At 34.6% G+C, this 20,781-nt stretch overlaps 1 protein-coding gene across 1 annotated transcript; it reads left to right on the top strand.

Annotated features, from left to right (window-relative positions):
• Positions 1-8,447: 8,447 nt before the first annotated feature.
• On the top strand, positions 8,448-20,463 carry LOC123662052 (alanine--tRNA ligase, mitochondrial). Its single transcript, XM_045596940.1, has 14 exons — positions 8,448-8,642; positions 8,759-8,932; positions 9,034-9,179; positions 9,629-9,784; positions 10,115-10,259; positions 12,121-12,254; positions 12,591-12,894; positions 13,683-14,482; positions 15,797-15,946; positions 17,054-17,180; positions 17,672-17,887; positions 18,264-18,464; positions 18,710-18,838; positions 19,482-20,463. Exons 1-14 carry the CDS (start codon positions 8,448-8,450, stop codon positions 19,605-19,607), a joined length of 3,003 nt encoding a protein of 1,000 aa, XP_045452896.1. The 3' UTR covers positions 19,608-20,463.
• Positions 20,464-20,781: the final 318 nt, after the last annotated feature.

Here is a 20,781-nt window from a genome sequence, read left to right as displayed (position 1 = left end):
GACCAGATTATTAAAGGTAATAAAAACTTATTTTATTTTATAGGGCATATTTTATGACTAGCATATAAAGTTCCCAAAACAGGACTGTATTTTTTTAAGGAGCCTTGCCGACTCTGTGTATCAAAAAAACTGGCCAAGTGCGACTCGGACTCGTACACGAAGGGTTCCGTACCATTATCTATAAAAACGGGGGAAAAAATCACGTTTGTTATATGGGAGCCCCAAAATTAAATATTTATTTTATTCTGGTTTTTAGTAATTTGGTATAGCAGCAACAGACATAGATCACCTGTGAAAATTTCAACTGTCTAGCTATCACGATTCATGAGATACAGCCTGGTGACAGATGGATAGACAGACAGATGGACAGCGAAGTCTTAGTAATGGGGTTAATTATAGAAATTGTGTATTTATCAGTAGATCATGTGTCATTTGAATGTGTTTTTGTTTGTTATAGGCATAGTGAAATGGAGTCACATTGAAAATTTTTATAATCTGGACAAAAACAACCCAAACTTTGTTTATGCGCCTGCACTAACAGACCAACACATTCATCCCAACGTCAAGCAACAGATGAGAGTGAAGCTTGCAGCACAAGTATTTAGCCACTCCGTTGCAGCTGGTTTATTAGCAAAAATAGCAAAAAGTGAGTTAACCAATTCAATCTATATTATAAAAATAAAAATTTAGTTCTTACCAGTACATCACTTGAGAATGGCTGAACCATTTTGGGTATTTCTTTTTAAATGTACATATAATTCAAGTGAAGATTTAAATGAAACAAATATTGAAAAGTATAATACTCCCGTATTATGAATATTTTTATTAATAACTGTAATATATATGTGTAAATAGTGATTTGTATGTTTCTTAAGATGCTATTTCTTTGCAGATGAACTTCCAAATGAAGCACATGCAACTGCAAGTTTTGTTTCAAAATTTGACGAGTTGTTTGATGCTGTCAATGCAGATAGCCCTGACCTGCGTAGAGGAAAAAGGCATTCCACAAACTTGACTTCACGGAGTCCACACATAGCCCTTTTCAATGAAATGAGAAGGTTTATTTCCACTATGAAATACCTGGGGAGCAAAACAATTCCTCCTTCTCAACAAGGATGGATACACACTTTAAATGCGATAGAAAGGTTGTGGAACAATTTACAGGCCAAAAACATTAAGAGCCTTTCCACGCGTCGCCTGAATCAAGATCCGTTGGAAAACTGTTTTGGCTGCATCAGATATAACTGTGGGTGCAATTATAATCCCACAATAGAACAATTTGTGGCAGGGGTTAAAACGGCTATTATAACCAATTTACGGCATACAGGGGATAAAAAAAATTGTGAAGATGATACTGCCATTTTAGAAAATAATCTTTCTACGTTTTTAACGGCAGATTTTCAACAACAGCAACATGCAGCTATTGAAAATCTGACTGCAGAAAATTCTGCTAATCTAAACCTGGAAGTCATTTTAACTGATGCAGTTGAAGCAGTGGAACAGGCGACGCCAGAAGCACAAGCTTGTGCATATGTGTGTGGCTTTATTTTTAAAAAACTAAGGAACAGTGACTGTGAAAATTGCCGAAAGGTATTTTTAACAGATGACCCTGAAGCCATACACCTGTTCACAAGTTTTAGAGAGTATAATACTTCTCAAAATACCTTAAACTATTTAAATAAGGATATTGTAATATGTGTCGAAAGTATTGCGACAATTATTAATAATTATCTACAAGAAAATGGTTTTGTAAATGATTTAAAAAAAAACATAATGATACTTTTAGAATGCTTAGATTACAGTTGCTTAAATAAATGTGGGATTCATACCGATGAAAACAAAAACTACATTAAAATAAGCACATTTTGTATTGTAATAAAGAGATATACAATATTAAAAAACCGACAAATGGAGGAGGAAGAAAAAAATAAATCTTTAGAAAGAAAAATTAAAATATTAAGAAATAAATAATTGATAAAATATACTCTGGCTGTTTCATTGGCATTTAGCTAATACATTTCGGTTACCATTTACTTGGTTGTTAAGTAAATATTCTCTATGTGCGCAGCTTAGAGAATATTTACTTAGCAATCCAAACAATAATAAATTCAAGGCAAATTTGAATATTCCCGCCCGTATTTTTCATTGGTGCTAATTCACAGTGGCGCTAGTGTATGTAAGTGAATAAATCTATGGTTGCATTTTTTTACTATGAAGACGTCGTTCTTCTCTCGGTAGAGAGTACTATATTCTTTGCTCCTATATGTGAAGGTGTCCACAATAATTTGATGTTGTAGTTTCTTCTGGATAGTTGATAAAGGAGATGTCTTATTTCTAAAATGATGAAGTTTGTATTAGCACTGAATTGATAATTATCTAAAGCCTTTAGAACGCTCATACTGTCAGTAATGATCAGCCAATATTGATTAGTTTGTTTTTTAATGAATTCTAGGGCAGCAGTAATTGCTAGAGCTTCAGCTGTAAATATTGATATCTCCTTTTTCAATCTGACGCCTTGGCCAAACTTCAGATGAGGTACATAATAGGCCATGGAAACATTTATATCATTTTTTGATCCATCTGTGTAAACTTGTTTGAACTTATCAGAGTATTGTGCTATGAGGTTGTAAACTTCCTGGCGCTCTTTTAGCTTATGGTCAATAATAATATCGATTTGATTAATAAGACAGTCAAACTCCTTTTCGTAACACATCCAATTGCTAGAACTGTGTATTTTGTGTTGGTTATTTAGATTTAACATGAATGAATATTCGAAGAGAATAAATGGGTTATTAGAAGTTAATGGAGCATTTACAGGATATTTACTATGTAAGTAATTAAGCTTTTTAATTAGAGGATGATTACTAATGGAAAACAGTTTTAGCAAAAAACAGTATTTCAAATATTTAAATCTAAGGTGTAAAGGGGAAATGTTGCACTCGACCTGTAACGAATTAATTGGGGTTGTTTTCATGGCGCCAGTGATAAGTCTCAGGCTGTGATTTTGAATAATATTTAATTTGTTAACCAACTTGTCATTAGCAGAAAAACATAGAAATCCATATTCAAAATGACTGCGTACAAGAGATTTATATAGGGTAAGAAGGATTTTTGGATCAGAACCCCAATATGTTTTTGCAAGAGACTTTAAAATATTAAGAGCCTTAAGAGCTCTATCAACTATGTGGTCTACATATTTGTTCCATGATAAGTTATTCATGAATATAACACCTAAAAATTTAACTTCATTTGTGATAAGAAGAGATATATTATTATAGTTTATTTTAATTCTTTCAGACCCTACTTTATTAAAAACTATGACTTTAGACTTTTCAAAGCTAATGTCCAATGCAAGATAATTAAAATAAGAATTTAATTTAACTAAAGCTTCGTTTAACTTAAGATTTAGGGTAGTTATATTATTACTAGAACAATAGACTACCAAATCATCAGCAAACTGTAAATTGTATATATGAGAGCCTAGAATTAAGTTTAATCTATGTATATAAAGTGTGAAAATCAATGGACTCAAAATGCTACCTTGACATGTACCTTTATGAGAAAGCCTTGGACCAATAAGTCTATTATTATACTTAACAAATACCTTCCTACTGTGCAAAAAATTAAAAATCCATTGTATAACTTTTACAGGTAAACCAATCGCAGCTAATTCCGTGGATAGAATATGATGGTTAACATTATTAAAGGCTCCAACTACATCGAAGAAAACTCCAGCGAGAGCTTGCTTTGATTGTATAGCATTATAAATATCAAGATGTAAGTGAGCAATGCTCTCCCTTGAAGACCTGCCTCTTCTAAAACCAAACTGATTAGAAGGTAAAATATGATTAGACTCTATGAAATGTTCCAATCTTTGTTTTAAAAGTTGTTCAAATATTTTTCCCATGCAAGAAGTCAATGCTATAGGTCTATATGAATCAAAGTTAAACTTGTCCTTGTTGGGTTTTAAGATAGGTACTAAACAATCAACCTTCCAATCCATAGGAATAAGATTATGCTCCCAAAGAAGATTCAGGATATTTAATAAAATTAGTTTAGATTGAGAAGACAGGTGTTTAAGCATTTTATATGAAATGTAGTCAAGGCCAGGTGTAGAGTCTTTTCTGGATGAAATAGCAGAATTTAATTCGACAATGGTAAAAGATTTTATAATAAAATTTTGATTAGGAAGAATATGGCAGAAAGAATTAAGATTAAAGGCTGGCTCTACAGTATCTGGAGTATATTTTTTGAGAAAATCAAAGATCCAAGAATAGTCAGAGTTGTTATGGGAAGGCGGAGAATAGCTTTTGTTAAATTTTCGCATATACGTCCAAATGACTGATATAGGAGTCGATCTGTTAAATTGTTCACAAAGTTTTATCCAACTGTTTCTTCTCTCATTTCTGATAATATATTTTTTGGTGGCTTGTAGTCTTTTAAAATTAATGTAATTAGCCTCAGTGGGATCAGATTTAAAAGTCAAATAAGCGTTTTTGCTATTTAATACGGCTTTGGTGCAATTGAAATTCCACCAAGGAAGAAGTTTTTTTTTTTTATTTAAGTTAGAAGGAGAGCATGAAGATAAAGCTGTATTAACCAAAGAGTGCTTAGAAATAGAAGATGATTTCCACAGTGCTGAGTGTAAAATATCTGTAAATTTTGTGTAGTTATGAAGGGGATCTTGTGTATCAAGAGAAAATTCAGTGAGCAATAGTTGGACATTTAAATTATAAATGTTCCAATCAACGTTGTTCAGGTTAGGGAAGCAGGGTAGTGAGCTACTATTGGGAATAGGAGTGGCATTGTAATGATTGTTATTAAGTAAAATTTTTGTGATTACAGGAAAGTGGTAGCTGCCTAAGGGATCGTCATGTACTGACCAGTCACACTCTAGAGCCAATGAAGGTGATACTATGGTTAAGTCAAGAGCATTCTGTCTCCATATGTGCGAACCAACAGTGGTCATACTTCCGTCATTAAGTATAACCAAATTATTGTTATTGATAGACTCTAAAATGTCTTTGCCTCGACAATTAGAAGTAGAACAGCCCCAGGCTGAGTTTAGGCCATTAAAATCTCCTGCTAGGAAGATTGGTTCTGGTAAACTTTTAATTAACCTGTCTAGTTTAGATTTAGAAAAAGCAGGATTGCAATTAGTTGGACTGTAAAAGCTTATGATAGTAAGTTCTTTGTTGCTAGAGTATTTTATACGAACAACAACATTTTGAATGGAGTCATCATAAAAAGTATCAATTTTAGAATAAGAAATAGAGCTATGTATTAATATGGCTACGCCATTGTGGGTGTTTCCTGAATCAAGACAAATTACATTGTAATGACGTATCTTAAATTTTTGACAAGGCTTTAACCAAGTCTCACAAATTAACGCAATGTGAATATTTTTGTCCAAAAGGAAATAATTAAAAATATGTTGATTGTGTAGAATACTCTGAGCATTCCATTGCACAATATTTAAAGTATCCATAAAGTACAAATTATTTATTAGTAACCTTTTTTAATGTATCTTGCAGGACATTTTTAATATTTTGGGAAGAGATAGGTATTTCATTATTTTTGTTTAGTGTTATAAGTTTTACTAAAGCTTCTGTAATAGATTTGAGTATTATTTCGGAATTTAAAAGAGATAAGAACTGATCAGTTTTGTTTAATGATGGAAAGTGAGAGCTGTTTAAAACATCAACAAAGCTTTTTTTCTGAAATTTATCTCTGTTAAGCTGGATTTTTTCTTTTTTAACAGGGCATGCAGGGGATATGGCAATGTGATTGCCAGAGCAGTGACAGCAACTGGCTGCAGTATAAGGAGTCTGACAATCTTTAAAATTGTGACCTTCGCCACAAATGCTGCATCTTTGTGAATTTTTACAGAATTTTGCAATATGACCATATCTTAAACACTTTAGACACTGCTTTACTGGCGGGATGTACTGCCGTACTTCGAACCGCCAGCTGTTGAGGTCCACACTATCTGGTAAATTGGGACAGGAAAAGGTTATAGAAATTGTTTTTGTGGGGATTAATTTTATTTCTCCATTTTCTCTTACACGTCGCATAAATCTACGTATAGATATAATATTTTTCGTGCTAGTTAGAGCTGAATATATTTCTTTATTGGATAATTCTATAGGCACATGAGAAATAACCCCAGTGACCTCTGTAGCGGCAGCCGGAAGGGAAGCTTTAAGTTTGTACCCATCAAGATATTTTTTGTTGCCTAAGACCGCGTTAGCAAAAGCAGGTCTATCAAAGATAACTCCAACTTTACTTTTATTAATGCGTTTTAGTTGTTTCACGCCTTTATTATATTTTTTTATGCTATTAGCGAGTGTCATCATGTCTCTTGTTCCGATTGGCTTGCCAGCCTCTGTACTCTCCAGGAATACAATATAGTCAAAATTACCCCCGTTCTCAGGGTAGTGCCGCACGTAATCGGCTACCCGAAACGGGGCATACCTTTCGGCGTCTGTTAGCTCAACAGATTTTATGGACTCGGAGTCGGAGCTCAACGAGTCGTCCTCAGCGTTACCTTCCTCCTTCTTTTTCCTTTTCTTACTTCTCCCCATCTCTTGATTAATTTATAAGTATTTATTTATAAAAAACTCCAGTGAATGAATTATAAAATTAATAAAATATTTTTGAAAAAAAAAGACCGCCTTTTCACTTCAAAGTTCCCGCGCTTTTTTCCTTATCAACCATAGATATTGACAGACGTAAAAGACTATGAGTGCATTTCACTAAAGTCTCGCAACGCCTTAATCCTCCACGCAGCTGGACGTGGGTCGTGGGTTGGGGATTCGTGTAAGTCGAGTTGAACAATTTCTGCACAGAGCAGTAACGTCTTAAAGGTGTCGATAAAAATAAATATTTAATGACATCAGGGGTAACATTATCGGTATCGATCGTAGGGATTGTTACTTAGTTTTACACTCAATTGATATTTAAAACTTATCATACGGTCTCACGTAAAACTGTTTTTTATATGCAATATTTTTGACTTATTTCTTTTCACTGTAAAAAAAGATCCGTAAGTCACCACTGAGATTTCTATACGAAATCTTACCAAAAGTAAACAAACGAAAAGAGCGAAAACATCCAAGAGATTCTCTAGGCCCGCGATAAATCGTCTGTGCCATGTATCTAAACAATCCCTTGCCAATAAATCCATATTATTTTAAAAGATTTTCCTTTAGAAATGACAAGTGTTTCTGGTCTTTACAACATTATTATAACATTACGGATACTAGGTGCCAGCCGAGAAATTGGGAGTCCCTGAGACCATAAGAAGGAATTACATTCCATGAAATGAACTTTACATCCTATGGGGAGAATTCGTTATAATATCACGACAGACACGGTAGCGCAACGGTCACAGTACTAGCTATTGTGGTCAGGGGTGGATTCAGCCCTCAGAAAAGATTGTGGTCACAGCCACTAAAAAATTTACGAAGTGCTAGTCAGACTACGAACTCACTCATGAGAAATTATGACTTATAAATGACTATTGAATTTGATAATTCTCCCACCTCTTAGGCATGGATATAATTATTGAAGGAAGTCAGACATTTAGGGTTTTGGTGGATAGACACAGCCCATTTCGATTTGCCTCCCCATGAATTAAGAGAAAACGGAATTAAATTTTTTCGCTGACCTTTTCTTTAGGCCAGGTATTTCATTATTCCATAAAATAATCGAGTCAAAGCAAAATAAAGATTTAATGTTTCGGCTGAAAATTGTAGGCATGCACTCGTGCCTACTATGGACCGTAGGTATGCTTGCAGGTGCGGATACACCATAGTCTACGTTGGATCCGTTGTTGTGCTGGGGGTTGCGGGTTCGATTATGGCCGTGTAAGCATTGTAAACATTGTATAGGCCGTACAGGTATTTACAGTGGTCTAGGTTTTTCTGCTTGTAATTTGATTTTTGATTGAAAAACGCTGACACAGACGTAAATCTCTGTGTTGCGCTATTTAACGTAAGGCGTTTATTCATTTATTTATCATGTGGCGACGGGTGAATGGCTTTGAGCAGATCACAAGATCGAAGAAGTGATGGTTCTACGTTCCGAGAGCAAGCTCTCAAAAATAATTGTTCATTTGGTTGGCTGTAATTAATTTGTGAGCACGTCGGTCAGAATTGCTAACATGGAGCATATGCTCCATGATTGCTAATTTATTGACACTAATGACATTGACAACGTCCATATTCTGACAGAAGTTAAGTCAAGTTCGAAAAGATCAAAAACATTTGTTTTGCAAAAATTTCGCACTTCCTACCAGTGTATTTTGATAAAAATAAAGGGGATTACGATATAGTTACAAACTTTAAGTATGCCGTTAAGATTCACAATTACTGATTTGCGAAATTGATCCGTGTATTACGAAAAATAATTGTTAACTTCCTAGTTTAATCATATAATCTAGAAAAATGTTACGGCTACAAGTTTTGAAAAGCAGAACAAGTTACCTTCCTCAAAAGCGGCTGAAATCTTCAAGTAGCTTCATTAGGAATACCTTTATCAACTATTTTAAAGACAATCATGGACATAAACATATTAAATCCAGTTCAGTTGTGCCGCTCTGCGATCCCACTGTACCTTTCGTAAACGCTGGTATGAATCAGGTAACTATAATATTACTATAATACAAATACTAGATTTGTGCTTATGTGGCAAGAGCTAATATAACACCTACAAACTAAAAACTTTTAACTGAAAACTGTTTGATTTATGTGTTTAGTTCAAAGGTGTATTCCTGGGGGTCGTAGATGCTCCCTGTCCTCGCGCTGTGAATTCCCAAAAGTGCATCCGTGTAGGGGGCAAGCATAATGACCTGGAGTTGGTTGGTATGGATGGACACCATCATACATTCTTTGAGATGCTTGGCAATTGGTCATTTGGTGATTACTATAAGGTATAATATAAGACTGTAATATACCAACAATCTCAAGATGTAGAAATAAAATTTATTTAGGTTTTAAAAATAAGTGTATGAATAAATAAAAACATTTTCAGAAAGAAGCATGTGAAATGGCATGGAATCTTTTGCTGGGGCCTTACAAACTGAACCCCGAAAATTTACTGGTTACTTATTTTGAGGGAGACCCCATTATTGGTCTACCAGAAGACAGAGAATGTAGAGATATTTGGAAAGATATTGGGTAAGTTTATGTCTTATATAAAAACTGTATAATACCAAAATTACATAATTATGAAATGTATTTTATAATAAAAATGGGGTTTTTGTCTGTGTAAAAGCACTTTTAATCTTTTATAAAGAACCACCTTTTGTACACATTTCTTTTTTTTTCCTGCATATTTTGTGTTACACGTATTGTTACTGATTGTAATAAAGTATATTTGAAGTGTATTGTATTTTTATTCATTTGTCAATCATTCATATGATTTTGTAAGATATAATATGTTTGAAAACATTGAAATAATAATTAAGTGTGAACACATATTTTATAAAAAAAATTGTACTTAATGTGGGTTAAGGAAGTCAAATTTATCAGTTTATATTATTAACACTCCTACACAGTGCATAGACATTGTTTTTGTTGCACTACTGACTATCAATTTTATGAACACCTCTTAATACTAATTTCAGTGTACAACCAAGTCATATCAAAGCTCACGGCGCAAGAGATAATTTTTGGGAAATGGGATTGACAGGACCCTGCGGCCCTTGTACCGAGATACACTACATACATCCAGACGGCAGCCTGACGGAGATATGGAATATTGTGTTCATTCAATGTAATAGGTGAGTCATGATGAAATTATATAGCTAATGGAATTAAAAATGCTTAAGATTTAATTTGTTACTTTTATAGTATTTGGTTACTATTAAATGTTTAGTTGATTTATTTTTATAGTATAATATTACTTTAATAATATTATTAAACCTTTTGATGGAAATAATAGAACTATATTAATTTTGTAAGTGTAATTATAAGCTAAACACTTGACTATTTACAACTTGCTTGTAACGCTATTGGTGTATCAGGCTTCCATAGCCTTTGACATATGTTTACCATCAGGCCGACACCAGTGCTTCTCTAGTTGTATGACACATTATATGAATTTATTGCAGAGAAGCAGATGGCTCGGTGAGTGCTCTTAGACGGCAACACGTCGACACCGGCATGGGTTTGGAACGCATGACAGCTCTGTTACAGGGTGTGCCTTCTAACTATGACACGGATCTCTTCCGGCCACTCATAAATGTTATCGAAAAGGTATGACTATAGTTTTTTTTTTTTTTTTTTTTATAAATATTTTCATTAATCTTAATAATATTAATAACAAAAAACTCCCGAGTGTGTGCTTAAGACCGCACGGCAGAACTGAAAACTTCATTGACAATCACAATCGAGCAATATTGCAATAAGTCCCGAGTTCACCTGATCGAGTCTTTCATCGTTTATCAGGGAAGAGCAGCTCTCTGTATTTTTCTCGCTCGGGTACACTCGGCGGTGCCGAGTTCACCCGATCGAGCCTTTCACCTCTGAGCGTGACGGATTAGCCTAACTTGCTACCTACGAAAAAATGCGTGTGCGGTTCGCCAAAAGAAGTTTTCACTTTAATAATAAATTCTTTATTGGACCAAATACTTCATATAACAATATGTAGAATAGTCTTGATCAGTGGACTCACGTCAATTTTTAGAGATTCTAAGGCTAACTATTAAGTTTTCTGAAGTTGCAGTGAAGTACCGTACCAGTATGCATGTTTAAACAAAAAAAAAAAAAAAATGGAATGACAAAAGCACGGGCATTATAAGGCCGTGGATATATCACTAACATAAAAAAAATACTTCATAATTTCTTAAGGTGTTGTAATTGTTAAAAATAGCTATTGCGTCTGTGGTGTGGATTCGATACCTCGTGATAAATATTTCCTCAGGAGATATATATGTTTGGTATCTAAAACACGAGATCTGGAAGTCTATAATTATGTTGTATTATTGTCATTGGTTTGGTGCCATTTTGATGAAGGCGGTCATTTATTTCATTTTTTTGCTATATTTTTTAAGTTTGTAATTTTAATTAAGTTTTCCTTTTAAAAATTGTTTAATTATCACTACATAGTATAAAACAAAATTGTTTGCCGCTGTCTGTATGTTTAGATCTTTAAAACTACGCAATAGATTTTGATGCGGTTTTCTTTAGTAAATAGTGATTCCAAAGGAAGGTTTATATGTGTAATACATGCATAATATAGTAGAGGAATACTGAAAGTTTTAGAGGTTTCTAATGTGATGTCGTAAAAAAACACATTTTTTTGTGCTTACATTGCAAATATTTATTTCATATTTTATATTTAGTATCAGCATTGCACCAGTTAGAAGCTGGGGCGGGTTGCTGGTTTTAAATAAATAATAGTTACGTTAGATAAAATTTTATTATTAATATAATAATTATGTATAGTATGGAAAAAAAACGAATATTGTATAATACCTATATGTTGACAAGCGTTATTTCCACCGATAAATTGTCACACAGTATGGCGGGTTAAGAAATTGTAAAGTATTTGGTCCAATAAAGAATTTTATATTTAGATTAGCCCATTAAAGCATTTTTCAGCGGCCTTGTTCCGCTCTAGTGTCATAGGTTCAAATCCCAGGCCGAGTTTACATACATACATACATACATATAACCACGCCTCTTTCCAGTAGGGGTAGGCAGAGACCACTTCTTTCCACTTGCTACGATCCTTACATACTTCTTTCGCTTCGTCAACTTTCATTATTCCCTTCACACATGCTCTTGCGTGGGAACAAGAGCAGGCGGGAGTCATCTTATCCGCTAGCCATACTGGGCTCGTGTGGCTAGAGATTAAGATAAGCCTTAGCTATATTGCTTTAGCCAAGTTAGCGCAGCTTGACGAACTGCTTCACCCGCTAGGTTACATTGCAATATTTATATTTGTATTATGTACTAACTTTTTAGAAAATAGATTTGTGTATCAGTCGAATGTTACCTAAAATTCAGCCATTAAATTGTATTAGGATCAGTTGACAGACTATATATGTATGTCAAATTCTCTCTATAATCTCCTATTTAAGATTATAACTAAAGGATTTGTTTTCACTAAAAGAACAGTAAAGGCGTGTCCCCTTACACCGCGAGTTATAAAAACGACGCAACCGTGGACCGAGCGTATCGCCGTCTGGCGGACCACGCCCGTATGATCAGCGTCTGTCTTGCCGATGGAGTCTTTCCATCATCTAGGTGAGACGATGGAATATTCTAGATTTTAATATGCCTTAAGTCCTGTTTACATGTCCAAATAATTGACTTCAATTTACATTTTCAAGAGATTTAATATTAAGTATTCGTCAAATGTCGCTCAAATTTAGTGCATCATTGTCACATGATAGGCACCAGCTTTCGAATAACAAAGGATCATCAAAATCAGTACACTCAGTAAAAAATTATGAGAACATACACAAAAATACCTTCGAAGTGAGAACTTTCGTGTTTTTATTTTTTAATTTATTTTTGGTTGCTTAAAAACCAGTGAACTCTCCTTAATTTATGTTTAGAAATATAACTCATTTCTTTCAGTTTGAATCTAAAACAGATCATGCGTAAATCGTTCAAAATAAGTTCGGAAGTCTTCCAAAACCCCAACCTCCTATCTCTCTTATACAATGAAATGATGACCACGTTGGGAGGAACATACCCTGAACTCGTGGCCAGGGAAAAGGAGGCGAAACTTATCATTGACCACGAAAATGATAGTTATATTAAGTTGAGAGCGGATTTAGCGAAGAAATGGAAGGATTTGGTCAGAATGTATCCAGAAGTTGAGGAATTGAATGACATTGATTTGGCTGGCTTTGCACTGGGGTACACTGTGTTTAAGAAGGTATGTATTTACATAAGTGTTTAAAGAGTATATAATAAAAGCTGTCACTGTCGGACCACGCTAGGAATTCTAGACAGTTTTAGAACTGCTAGTCTGAAGCTGAACTAGTAAAAAAAAAAACAGACGCCGTATAGTAACAAATATTATATGTAGTAAAAATTGCATGGACAACTAAGAGACCGTAGATGTTGTTTATATAATAATAACAACTAGCTGACCCCGCAAACGTTGTTTTTCCATATATGTTATTAACCCCCTTAATGCCCTCCCCTCTATAACTAAGAGGGATAAAAAATAGATGTTGTTCGATTCTTAGACCTACCCAATATGCATACAAAATTTCATGAGAATCGGTCAAGCCGTTTCGGAGGAGTTTAACTACAAACACCGCGACACGAGAATTTTATATATTAGATAATATTAATAATAAAAAGTATATATTTCGATGATCTCTGGTAAAGAAGAAGAAACATTTATTTATTTTTTCAGTTGCTGATAGTAAAAAAAAATATTGGTAAAGATTTTTTGTTTGTGACTAGTGACTACATTTGGAATGAAATTGGATTGATTTAACAAAAAATTATATTCCAGTGTAGATCTATTTCTGTACCAAATTTTATTCATCATTAATCTGGTCAGACTCTTGTCTGATTTAGTAACAACTATCAAACTCTCTCATCTGTTATAGAAAAAAAAATATATTATTTTTTAAATAGTTTTGTGAAAAATTAACGAAGTTAATATTAATAAAATAAGTAAATTTAAGGTAATAAATTTGTTTTTTTCAGTCAATGTCAAAAATAAATTCATCCATTATTCCTGGAGAGCTTGTGTTTAAATTATACGACACACACGGCTTTCAAGAAGACGTTATAGAAAGGATAGCAAAAGTAAATAATTTAGGAATAGACAAAAAAGGCTTTTGGAAACTTCTGTCCAACCATAAATCCAGACACAAAACAGCGTTTAAAGAACAGACAACCAAAACAGGAATTATGTTCGACAAAGCGATAGAAAAATTAAACAAAAATGGAATAAAAAAGACAAATGATCAACCAAAATACGATTACACAGATTTAGGAGATGAGGTTTTGTTCAAGCCTTTAAAGTCGAAATTGCTGGCTTTGTTGAATGAAGACGGCGAATGGTTAGACTTTTCAGAACCATGCGAAGATAAACCATATTACATAGTGACTGAAAACTCAAATTTCTACTGCGAAGAAGGCGGTCAAATCGCTGAAGATGGCGTCATACATTTCAATAGAAACTTAAATTTTAAAGTTGATAGTGTTTTCAAAATACGTGATATTATATTTCATAAAGGATATTTTGTAGATACAGATGGTGATTCATATGTCAAGTTAGGCAATAGTGTTGTGTTAGAAATTAATAGTGAAAAACGATTGAATGTTATGTTGAATCATACTGGTGTTCATTTGTTGAACGCTGCTATTAGGGAAGTCCTGCCAAATAGTGTGATATGTCAGACGGGTTCAAGTGTCACGGACAAGTATTTCACTTTAAATTTGTCAGTTTATGGTGAAAAGTTATCGTACAATGTTGTGATTGAAGCTCAGGATTTGATAAAGTGAGTATTAATCGAATAAGTGTTACCATAATTATATAATATATAAAAAAGTTGTCCTAAAATATGTTAGTAATTGTTTGTTGAAAATTTTAAGTAACAAGTTAACATTTATTCTTAACATTTTTTTTTTTTTTTTTTTTTTTTTTTGAATATCATATCAAAAATTGACCGCTCCAGCGGGATTCGAACCCGCGTCTCCGACTGACCGTGTCGGCGCTCTAGCCAATTAAGCTATGGAACGATGTACCCGCTAGAGCGAAATTTTTGATATGATGATTTTTATTTTCGGTTTAAGCGAACCGTGGCGCCGTCTATAGTGAGTTCTTTACAGAGACCCGTAACTATTCAAACTAGCTCTCTCTAGGCTCTAGCGGGTACATCGTTCCATAGCTTAATTGGCTAGAGCGCCGACAAGGTCAGTCGGAGACGCGGGTTCGAATCCCGCTGGAGCGGTCAATTTTTGATATGATATTCAAAAATGTTTAGAATTCCTAATGTGAGGGTAACACATAAATAAAATCGTACATATTTATTCTTAAGTTTACTTGTAGCGTTTTTAGTATACTAAAGACATTAAATAATAACTGTGTATGGACATATACAGAAAACTATCCCATGAACTTCGTACCGCTATACTTTTGTTTTCATGAATATATCATTTTGCTATACATATCCTGTCCTAATACAAATGAAAACAAGAACATAGCAAATTTTCAATTTTTTAAAAAATTTGTCGATTTTAAAGTCGCCTATCTTTATATATATACGTCTATCTTTATATGGCCCCAAACCAGCCTTTCCCAAAGTGGGCGATACCGCCCCCTTGTAGGCGCTGCAGGCATAAAGAGAGTGGTAAGAGACCAAAAAAAAAAATGTTGGCGTTGTGTAGAGGCTTGGGGGGCGATTTAAATCATCTTTCACATTAGTTTTTATATTAGAATCGATTATGTTTGTTTTATTTTGAATAAAAGATACTCTGTCTAGATACTATAAAGCAGACCTGAGCGCCGCTGTACCTACCTACTATCTACTGCGCTCAGGTCTTAACTTAACTCTTGCAGGTTATAGTAAAAGTCTCGTTTAGAATTAATGTTTAACATCCGTTAATATCGCTCGCAGTTATTATTTTAATTTGAAGTTATAGTGGTTTTTAAGTTGGTAAAAAAATGGAGGGCACTATAAAATAATTTATTCTCAAAGTGGGCAGTAGACAAAATAAGTTTGGGAACCCCTGCCCTAAACGGAAGACCGCCAGATTGATAACATGCGCTGTATAGGTAAAATAGCAAGAAAATCATATTTTTGTTTATTCAGAGATGCGATAGAATCCAACGCTACAGTTCAAACAAAAGTGATAGACAGTACCCAGCTATCATCAGAGCCCGGCGTCCTCACAGTTCCCGGAGAAACATATCCCGAAGTTGGAATAAGATTGGTCACGATATCACCGCCCTTGGTTTCTAAGTAAGTGTATTTATCACTATTGTTATTTAAGATTATAACCATCTCTGTCGAATATATGGTAGAAGATCCGAACCTAGTCGATCTTCACCGAGCTGATAATAGAATGAAACATACTTTATAATAAATTTAGTATATTAGATTATATATTAAAAATGGATTGCCTAAAAATATCCTGGACTGACAATTTAAATTATTTAAAAAAAACTTTTTATTGAGAATTGCAACATCAGTATAATAAGAAATTTTGAATCTGTCTTGATAGTATGATACAGCTAGCTACGTATATACTAATCTGTAGTATGACACGTATAGATTGGATGCGTTCCATTAAGCGACCGCAACGCCTTTCTATCGTTCCACCTAAGGTCCGTGGTCGTCGCGAGCGATCACTCGACGTTATAGATGATGTCACTGTTTGCGACCATATCGCGCCTACTTCGCCCACAAAATGTAGGTGGGTCAGAGTTGGCTTTCATCAAAACGTGGCGGGAAATTAAAAAAACTATTGTTAATGTCAAATTGTGAATGTTATTCACTATGCTGCCATATTGCGAGCACACAGCTGACACCTGACAGCGCTCAAATATGCGTTCCACTTACTCCACTCCACTTTACTCCTCGTTACAATGCTTGCGGCGTTTTTTACGTTCGTCGTGGTCGATGACGTTGTGGGCCTTTAGTGGAACGCACCCAATGTGCAGCCGTTGGGTATATTTATAAACAGGTATGTCCATACCAGTTATCTTCTACATGCCTGGCGACCCAGTAGTTCGTCCAGGTAAATAATAAGCAAACTCAACGGCTGCACATTCTATAAGTTTCACACTATCGAGTTGTATATCGAAGACACAGTGGAGGCCTATTGCTAAAGAAGTTTTACTTCAGTCGTGTGGTCTAAAGCACATTTCCTATCAAGGATATGATGTACAATCGAGGAGTGTAATTTATGGAAAGGTTAGGGTTATTTTTTTTGTATAACGAAACTGTCGTTAAACGTTGTACTTCTTAAGTTAGATAGGTTAGGGTTAAATTACACTCCTCGATTGTACATAATTACCCCTATCAATTTGAAATGAATCAATCATCACTACCACCGTCCGGCCGCAGAGAGCTGTGTTGCGGCACGCACGCGGCTCGTATAGCGGCCGTGCGCGCGCTGTGCGTAATGCGCGTGCGCGGTGCTCGCTCGCACGCGCCCGCGCTCCTCGCGCTCACCGGCCGCAGGGCCCTGCAGGTAACGCGACCTCTCTCATCTGTGCTGCACGCGCCCGCCTTCTATAACACTCACAACGACTCAATTCGACATCAAGTCTAAATTGCTAATTTAAGCTAAGTGCTATTTTCAAGCAGTATTGTGTTCCTGTTGGTGAGTAAGGTGACCAGAGCTCCTGGGGGGATTGGGGATTGGGTCGGCAACGCGCTTGCGATGCTTCTGGTGTTGCACGTGTCTGTAAGCTACAGTAATCGCTTACCTGAGCCGTACGCTTGTTTGCCAACCTAATGACATAAAAAAAAAGTTTGTCTTATATGAAATGCATTGAGACCATCTATCATTATATTAATCAATTAATTGAAATAAAATAAAATAAATAAATATCTATCTTTAAATATCTTATTCGTCGTGTAATAAAAAAAATAACACAATATCTACTACGTATAAAAAAGTGCTGCAAAAAGAAATTGACAGAAATAATATAACATTAAACCAAAAAATTTCTTCTTTAGGCTCGGGAATTGTTCTGTCGAGCTCAAAAACTAGCAGAAGTCATAGAACTAGCGGACCCTGACCGAGTTAAAGACGAAGCCACCTCCATTAGGAAGGAGTTATCAGAGCTTTGCGGGGAGGGGGGCGCGCCTTACGGGGAGTATGCGACCTGTCTGCAACTATTGGCCAATTTGGAGAAGAAGGCCACCAATAAGAACGATTTAGCATTACAGTCAGTATCATTTGTACAAAAAATATATATAACAGCTTTTTTATTGTATGAAAATAAATGAAATTCTGCAATACGAAATAAAAAACTATCCTATCACACCCTCCTTCCGAAAAACCCAATCCATCTTATCGGCTACTTTGTAATCGACCATCTCTCAAACTCCTTGACCGATTTTGGTAACCCTTTCATTATTATCAAAAGGCAGTAGTTATTTATTTATTTAAATAATTGTTGCTAATAGAGCATACAATAAAAATTATCACGGTAATACAGATATATTTGTTTCATTATTAATTATTGCTTCTCTAATTATTAGCAACATTGCATTTATAGATAAAACGTTTAAGTTAAGATAATTTCTACCCATTTATATCAGAGAGATAGCCCAATCGGAAATCATGGATGCGTGTCAAGATGCGGTCCGCGAGGGTCGACGGTTCACAGTACACTTCCTGCGTTGTTCCTACCTCATGCAGAGCGAGGCGGTTCGCGATACCCTTGGGGCTGGAGACCAGACACTGCCTACCATGCTACTGGGCTGTGCTGGTGGCGTTGTAGTAGCCACTGCCAGGGTGCCACAGGTGAGTTAAGTGGTGACCAAATTGATTTAAGTGTTTGAAAAGATAATTTCATGATTAGAGCAACGATTTTTCCAATATGCTGTTGAGCTCTGTTAAAGGCACCGTGGTGATCACGCCAGGATAGCACAGTTCATTACAATAACGTTCTCCTAATGTAAATTACCGCCCCCCCCATTTTAATTATTTTTCTACCAATATTTCAGTAATGTATATTCTTGCCCGACATTTCTTTTCCTAAATTCCAGGAAATGGTGACACCAACTTTCACAGCTGAAAAGTGGTTGTCCTGCGTGTTACCTATATTCAAAGCGACTATCTTGCCGGCGACATCTGACCGATCTCTGCTTACACACGCCGAGATGAGTGCTACTAAGGTCTGGTTTTCATTTATTTATTAAAATTCTAAGTTATGCCATGTAATAGAATACAACGAAAGATCCCGAGCTTTCCGATTCTTTTTCACCATCAAATTCCATTTTTGGTCACATATCTCTTTTTACTATCTGTGAAACCAAGAGTTATACTTTATCCCGTAAATAGGTAATTCACTAGTACATTACAGAGTTTAGTTTTAGAGAGTTTACTAATGGCCAGTTTCAATACTCTATCTATCTCTAAATTTGCTTACTAGAGATAGAATTTTGACGTTAACTCCATATAAATTGTGTCAAAAATCTATCGCTAGTAAGCAAACTTAGAGATAGATAGAGTATTGAAACTGGCCATAAGAGTCATAATAAAATCCATATCCACATTTTAACTTATCTCATCATTACAGCCTATACAGTCCACTGCTGAACATAGGCCTCCACAAGTTAACGCCAAAAATAACGTGAACTCATGTATTTTGCCCATACTCACCACGCTGGGCAGGCGGGTTGGTGACCGCAGGGCTGGCTTTGTCGCACCGAAGACGCTTTTTTAACTTATCTGTTGAATCTAAATCTTGTTTTTTTTTTTTAATATTTTCAAATTAAATATTGAAACTTGAAAGTCGGTAATAATGTGTTCTTATAGGTTAGTTTGATAAACTGTGAACAACTGGTGCAAGACTCCATGCGAGTGGCGATCAAGTACGCGCAGTCTCACGTCAAGGATACCGACGACAAAGAACACTCCACGCAGAACAGACAGCACAACTGATTATATATTTATATATAATATCAATACTTATTTTATATAGCTGATGAGTTTTGCTATTATGCGTTAATCTCAGGTGCTAATGATTTTAATTATATGTAGTTTTTGTGTTTAATAGCCCATTTATCGAGGAGGATATAGGCTATAAAACGTCACCCTACGACCAATAGATGATGAAGAATTTTTCAAAAATGGGGAAAATGTATTCCTTTTGATAGCATACTATATGGAATATTATGAAATTTTTATGTGAACGGTTCACACCAACAGCTGTATTGTATTTTGATGAGGTGCTATTTGATGGACAATAGAAAAATAGATGAAGTAAAAATTATTATTATTCCTAACATTTTAAGATGCCATATTTATAACATTAGATATATATTTTTGAGATTTTATCGTCATTAAAATGTTAACAATTTTGCGCAATTTTATCTCATATTATCTGTATTAGCTGTTTGTGATTCAATAAAGAGTAGTTAAGTTTTATTTTCAGTTATCAGTTTTGATTTTAAAAACTTAATGAGGTTTCTCTTACTCTGTGCAACGAGTTTTTTTCTAGATTTTCGATTGAGTTTCTAAAATATATGTAATGTAATGTATAATGGTAAAATACTATTATATCGACAATTTCATGTTTATAATTTTCTTTTCAAAATACAAGTTAACTCGTTTATTTGCATTAAGTTAGATGTAACTGTACTGTTTCTTCTTTTTTCTCTTTAAACTTTGACCGTATATTTTTAATAGTCCTTTGTTTAATTGTCCAGAGTATGAATATGATAGTTGTTCAAATAAGCATCTTATAATTTCTACCTCTTTAATCTGTCTGTTGATTAAATTGTCAAATTGTACAAAAATTGTATGTGATTGTCATTTAATATTTCCCTTACCACACACAAGATTCTAATAATTGTGGCGTATTTTATTGAAAGTTGGAAGATAACATAATCTAATGATTTTCTTTTACGAATTATGATTTCAAAATTTTGCAAATTAAGATGGACAGATTGCAAACTGTCAAGGTTCGAATTTAGCCGTGAAGCGGTATAGAAAATGTTTAATTATTGTTTAAAAATATCATTACAGATCTTTGTAAGGTATGTATTAAAAAAAAAAAAAATTTGGAACAACAAATTCTACATTATGTCTATGGAGTGTTGAAATAAACAGAATA

The sequence above is a fragment of the Melitaea cinxia genome, chromosome 18 (genome assembly GCF_905220565.1).
Source record: "Melitaea cinxia chromosome 18, ilMelCinx1.1, whole genome shotgun sequence".
Lineage (NCBI taxonomy): Eukaryota > Metazoa > Arthropoda > Insecta > Lepidoptera > Nymphalidae > Melitaea > Melitaea cinxia.
This window is presented reverse-complemented; position numbering and strand designations above follow the sequence as displayed.